Source organism: Mustelus asterias, chromosome 6 (genome assembly GCF_964213995.1).
Source record: "Mustelus asterias chromosome 6, sMusAst1.hap1.1, whole genome shotgun sequence".
In the NCBI taxonomy this organism is placed as follows: Eukaryota; Metazoa; Chordata; class Chondrichthyes; order Carcharhiniformes; family Triakidae; genus Mustelus; species Mustelus asterias.
In genome coordinates this window covers 78,230,933-78,236,932 of record NC_135806.1, presented here as the reverse complement: position 1 = coordinate 78,236,932, position 6,000 = coordinate 78,230,933, and the positions used below count along the sequence as shown (strand labels likewise).

At 36.3% G+C, this 6,000-nt stretch overlaps 1 protein-coding gene across 1 annotated transcript in view; it reads right to left on the bottom strand.

Moving 5' to 3' along the window:
• Window positions 1-281: 281 nt before the first annotated feature.
• Window positions 282-6,000, bottom strand: part of lox (lysyl oxidase) — a 28,380-nt gene continuing 22,661 nt past the window's right edge. The window contains exon 7 of the mRNA XM_078214603.1: window positions 282-5,423. Coding sequence (XP_078070729.1) covers window positions 5,417-5,423 — 7 coding nt within the window. The 3' untranslated portion in view covers window positions 282-5,416. The remainder of the gene's footprint in view (window positions 5,424-6,000) is intronic.

Below are 6,000 nucleotides of genomic sequence, written 5' to 3'. Positions count from 1 at the left end.
TGTGTGTTAAATCATTCCGAGCAAAAACAAAATTTTACAGTCAAATGGGATTCCATAAATGATTAAATTGGAAATGAAACATAGGCTGTCCTTGTCAACAGTGACGAACGAATCATCGTCATTAAGTGACTGCTATTGCCATCACTGCTGAACCTGGGCTGAATGTGAAACAAGACATTTACAAAGTTCTCTATTTTGGTCACTCATCATATTTTATGTGATACATTTGAAGGTGAATTAAATGCCTCCAAATAAAGTCACTAAGCAATATCATTAGTTGAAAACATTTTTATTCAAGTTAAGGTCTCACAATTAGATATAGGCAAATAACTCTGGATTATAAATCTGCAATAAACATTACATATCTACCATCTACAAATTATTACAGTAACTATAAGCTTCAAGTACAGATACAATGATTTCTAGAAATAAAAATTACCTGCAGCTAAAAATTATGAAATTCAGTATGAAGCAGATACATATGGTGAAAAGCACCAAAACAGGCTTGTAAACTTAGTGGCATTTCATTTTTTTACTTATCACTGAGCATATTTCCAGCAATAGCATTTTCTTTGCATTTTGTATGAAACTAAGTTTTTTTTTTAAACAAAGTTACAAATTGAAATAGCACCCTTTGTACTAAGATGCATATTAATTATAGAAAATCTTTGAGAATAAAACCCATTACAATGGAAGTTGTTATTTTATTAAGTTGTAGCCCACAGCCTTTACCATTAATCTTTGACTATCCTAAAATTATTGCATTTGTGCTAGGGCTTCTTCTGATTAAATATTTCCCCAAGGGCCAGTAAATATAACTAATATATGTACTTGTTCACTCCCATTGAAGCAATATTATCTTCCATAATGATGTTGCACTTCAGCTATAAGCAAGGATCACCAAATAAGTAACTGTGGTATTTTTATCAACTATCACCATGCTACTGAAAAAAACTTATATTTTTCTCTATTTTAATTTTTTTAAAGCACTGGCCAAAAACTTTGACACAATTGTACCTGGAAAAATACATTTAGACCACATGATTAGTGGACAGCATGAAATCCATCATTTCTTTATATTTCAGAGTGGTTTTCAGTATTTATCAGGTAATTGTGATACCTCTACTTGTCAAACCTTGCATTGCTGACACAAGTGAAAAGGTAATGATGATTGTGTGACTGAAGTAGATTATTTAAGTCAATTGTGTCAAGGAAATAATGCTTAGTGTACTGTTAATATTAATTATGCCATTCCGACTAACCGTGTTAAATTGTCTAGATGTACATTCTTCGCTGGCTACTCAAATTTATGTGACCAGTTTAAAAGATTGTTTAGCTTCTATGTGATTTTAAAAGTTACGTTTTTCAAAATACTGAACCTCCTGAAATGGCACACAGACATCATGGTGAATTTCAACTGCCTGTCTATGGGTCTCTGTGGGAAACCTTAGCTGATTTTAATGGCTGGACCTCATTCACATCCTTCTTGTTAGCTGCCCAAATAAAATGGGCAGAGAGAGGCAGCTGACAAACTTAAGGTAGATCAATCTAGACTGACTTAGGGATGCCTACCATCACCAAGGTGTGTCTGTCGCAGAAGGGGAAGCTGAGACCACCTTAAAATCAGGTTTAGGCCTCCTAGAAAAAGCTGTGGGTGATGGGAGTCGAGTGGGAATGGGGGATGTCTGCACAGCCATTTTAATGTGGAGGAGAGATGTAATTCTCTAATGTTTTCTTGAATACAAAATTCTTGGCTTTATAATTAGAGGCTTGATATAGGAAAGCAAGGCGGTTATGCTAAACGTTTGCAAGTTGCTAGCTAGGCCTAGCTGGAGTATTATGTCCTATTGGGAGCACTGCACTTTAAGAATGATGCCGAATCCATGGAGAGGGTGATGCCGAAACCACGGCATCAGATAGGTTTTGTGGAAAGACTGGAGAAGTTAGGATTGGTCTCCTTGGAGCAAAGAAGAGGTTAAACAGACATTCAATTGAGGTTTTCAAAATGGTGATGAGGTTTGATAGATTAAAAGAGAAACTGTTTCCACTGACAAGAGAGTCAGTAAGCAGAGGGCAAAAGTTAAAATAATTGATGGAAGAATCAGAGAGGCGAGAATGCTTTTTGTGTGACAGGTTATGACCTAGAATGTACTGCATGAAACAGTAATGGAACTACATTCAATGATAATTAGGGAAATTGGATATATATTTGAAAAGGAAAACTTGCAGGGTTGTGGAGCAAAAGCGGTGGAGTGGGATTAATTTGATATCTCTTTCAAAGAACCGAAATGGGCATGATGGGTTAATATTATTATGTGATCCATGATACTAATGAACCTTTAACTGACTGTTTTCCTTTTTGTCTTGAACTCTAAAGCTGGTAATACAATTCATTTTATAGCTAGGCTTTACAGTGCAGGTTGTCGGTTCATGTCATGATGTGCAATAAATACAGTAAATGAAACAAACATCATCACCTACCAATTATTTAAATTGTAGCAAATGCATCAAGGTGGATCACTATTGTCAAATAGTGTTTCAGTCATTTAAATGCAACTTAGCAACTGTACAGCATTTACACAGTACTTGAAAGGGTGGATCACTGAGTAATTTAGGTGGCACATTCAAATGAAAGTTTATTAAACTAGAAAATGAATCATTTTTATGAGTCACTTATATTGACAGCACAAAGCAACTTCGTATATTTGCCGCATACTGCATTTTGCTATGACTTTAGAATAGGCCTCCAAAAATACATTGCCTCACTAAAATCAATGTGCACTGCAAATACTATACATAAACCAGAGAATTTATGCAACCTGCTTCTGCAAAACATATTGAATAGTGAGAGTTTGCTGATGCTCATAAATATCACCACTCTACATGGGGCTAGCTGTTTATGGGCCGAATTGTTTGGAGGCGACGTGGGTCTCGGCAGCCAGCTGGACAACCAGCCAGTGTTCTGTGTCACCTCTTTCCAGGAAAGCTTGCCGCATCTTGTTCTACTCGAGCCAGCAGTGGGCCTTCTCCAAAATCGAGGACCCTGGGGGTGAGTGGTGGGGGGGGGGGGGGGGGGGGGGGGTGGTGGAAGGCCAATCAGAGGTCAGCTGCTCTATTGAATGGCAGCACTCCCAGGGAGGCGGTAGCTGCTGCCAGTGTGACACCCACCCAAAGATTGTCACTGGATTCCAGGCCAGATATGAGTGATGTTGGAGGCAGGGGAGGGGATACATTTCAAGGGAGAAGAGTTAGCCGCAAGGACAGGGATCTTTCAACAGGCTCCCCCTTCCCAATGCCGTGTCCACCAATCAAGTACTGAGTACATTTGAATTTGGGACCCCAAACCCCGGCAACCTGAGTAACCCCGCACAGATTTGCTTGTGGTCGTCACCATTTAGGGATCTGAATTGATGGTGGGGCTAGAAGGTTGTCCATGGGCCTTCCCGCCATAGACTTTATGAAGGTGAAGGTAGGAAATTGGCAGAGTTTCCTTCCACCTGATTAAATGCCACCTCCCTCCACCCCCACCCCATCACTAAACTCAAATAGGGGAGGGCACAGGATTTTTCCCTGTGTCTGAAATCACTGGTGTGTAAAATATAATCCATATATTGTTATATATTAACTATTTCTGCACTTGATTGACATGAATGGAGGATAAACTTTACTTTAGTCTATATTTGACCTGTCTTCTGAATTGCGAGTGTTGTAGATAATTGTGTCATCAGATCCCCATACTTCACACCACTTGCTTTTGTGTTATTTCTTCACACTTATTTATATAATTCCTTCTAATTCTAACCTGAAATATGTGTGGAGCTGATCAGGGATCTCAAAAGGGCTTTTACAAGTTAATTCTAGAGACATGAAGCCATTTTTGTTTTGATCTGTCCTTTGTCCCTTATGTTAGGCCTGTTCTTTAGTGATTGAAATTATTTTTAAATCTACTTTTACTTTCTGCTGAAATTAATTTGTTTGTATGTAAGTCTTCAGCTTTTTATCTTCACAATAACTTCCTTTTGCAAAAGTTATAATCAATAAAGTTAAATAAAAGTTCAATCTATTTGCAGATAAGTCATGATTTTTCAGTGCGTAGAAATTAGATAAATGTAAAAATGAAAATTTACACCAACTTGATGGTTACATTTCATTTTCATTATTAATTTTTACACACTGTTTCAAATTATGTTATTTTTTGGAGCAATATTCTTCTACAGTAAAATATCTTAGAGATGCTGTAGTTGTAGAAATTAACCATCCTTCGGGCATCATTTTTAGAAATCAGAAGCCTTGAATCATAAGTTATTTCAGTCCTAAATTCTTACATTCATATTTACAGAGTTTCATATGATAATGATTAGATTTTAGCTTCTGAATTTGTAATTCTGCTCAGCTATTACTGTAGAACAAAAAAGATGAAATGCCTTTAACATTTATTCCACAGGAATAAATTTTAACCACTCATTGGGGAGCTTCAGTTAAAGAGGTCAGGCTCAAATTTACAAAAAAGGCACACATGCCCTTAACCACCTGAATGTAGTGACATTCAATAATGTATTATTTGGGATCAAATAGTACATAAAACATATATATTAATGGGATCCTTGCTGATGAGCTTGAATGCATCGCAACAGCAAATTCATATTTCTACACCTCTTTGGTGCATAACTACACAACAAACAGAAACAATTTTAATGTTTCAACTGTAATTATAACTTTCATAGTCAAATGTGCATGGTAACAGGCAATCATCCTGCAACGAACAAAGGATTCATTGTTTGGAATGAAAGCAGTGGAATGTAACTGGATCACTGTTAAATGTAAACACAGTATTGGTCATAACCACATGTCTTCTTCTAACTCATCCACTTTTTTAATGATACAAGCCCTGCCCTGTGATGTTCTGTTATTCATCTGGTCGTTGCTGTGACTTGCATGGTGGAAAATGGCCTTTTTAGAGTGGATGATTTAGAATAGTCATGTGCCTATTAAATATAAAATATAAAATGTCTATTACAAGTTACATATAGTCTAATCACACCAAACTTTTCTTAACTCATTCAGTAATGAGATACCATTTGGCACTAATCCCACTGCAATCCTTGGTCCTGGGAGAATGCATCTATGCAAAATGGATGTTAACTGGAGACAGTACCTTCACAATGGCAATGTGTAGTGAATGAGTTAAAGTATCAAAATTGATTCCATTGCAATAGTAAAGATTGGTTCCAGAGGTCCCAGTCACAGTGTTACGGGTTTTAAAACATTTGTTCTCATAGATTTCAGCATCTCCTGCAAATAATACCTGTTTAAATTGAAATGGTGCCAAATAAGGAGACTGAAGCTTGACTTGTTTTGTATCTTGTAAATGTTACTGATTCAATCCATTCTTAAACACATCTTGTTCTCTGTGAATTTAGTATCTGAAAAGAAAAATTGAGTTCAGGTGAATTTTGCACATTATTTACCAAACAAACCTCTATCAAAGGTGTGAAGCACCTAGGAACAATTATTTATTCAAAGAGTAATACATATTTGAAATAAATCTGACAAACAGGCAAAGGAAAATAATATTTTTTAATGTTTTAGGATATTAAGATGCAAACATTTGAGTATTAAAGGGATTAGCTTCAATAGTTTGAATGCCCTTTTATCAAGCTTGATCTTTTTTTATGTTTGTGGAATTTAAAGATCTCAAGGAATAGATGCTACTGTCAGGCCAGTAACTATCTAATCTCAAAGTATTTTATCAAAAAATATTAAATTCCTACGGTACCATTTGGATTATTTTCAGACTTTGAAATGTAGAGAATAATCATTTGGTTGAAAAGAACTTCAGTATTGCTGAAAAAAGAGATGTGCTTTTTATCTTGTACTCTTCAGAACAGATACACAAGAACTCCAATTGTAAAGGAAACAACACTTTATACTGCACGAGAAGACAGTGCTGATTGACTGACAAGTGGTGGTTGATTGGCAGAAGTGTTGCCAAGGGGAATG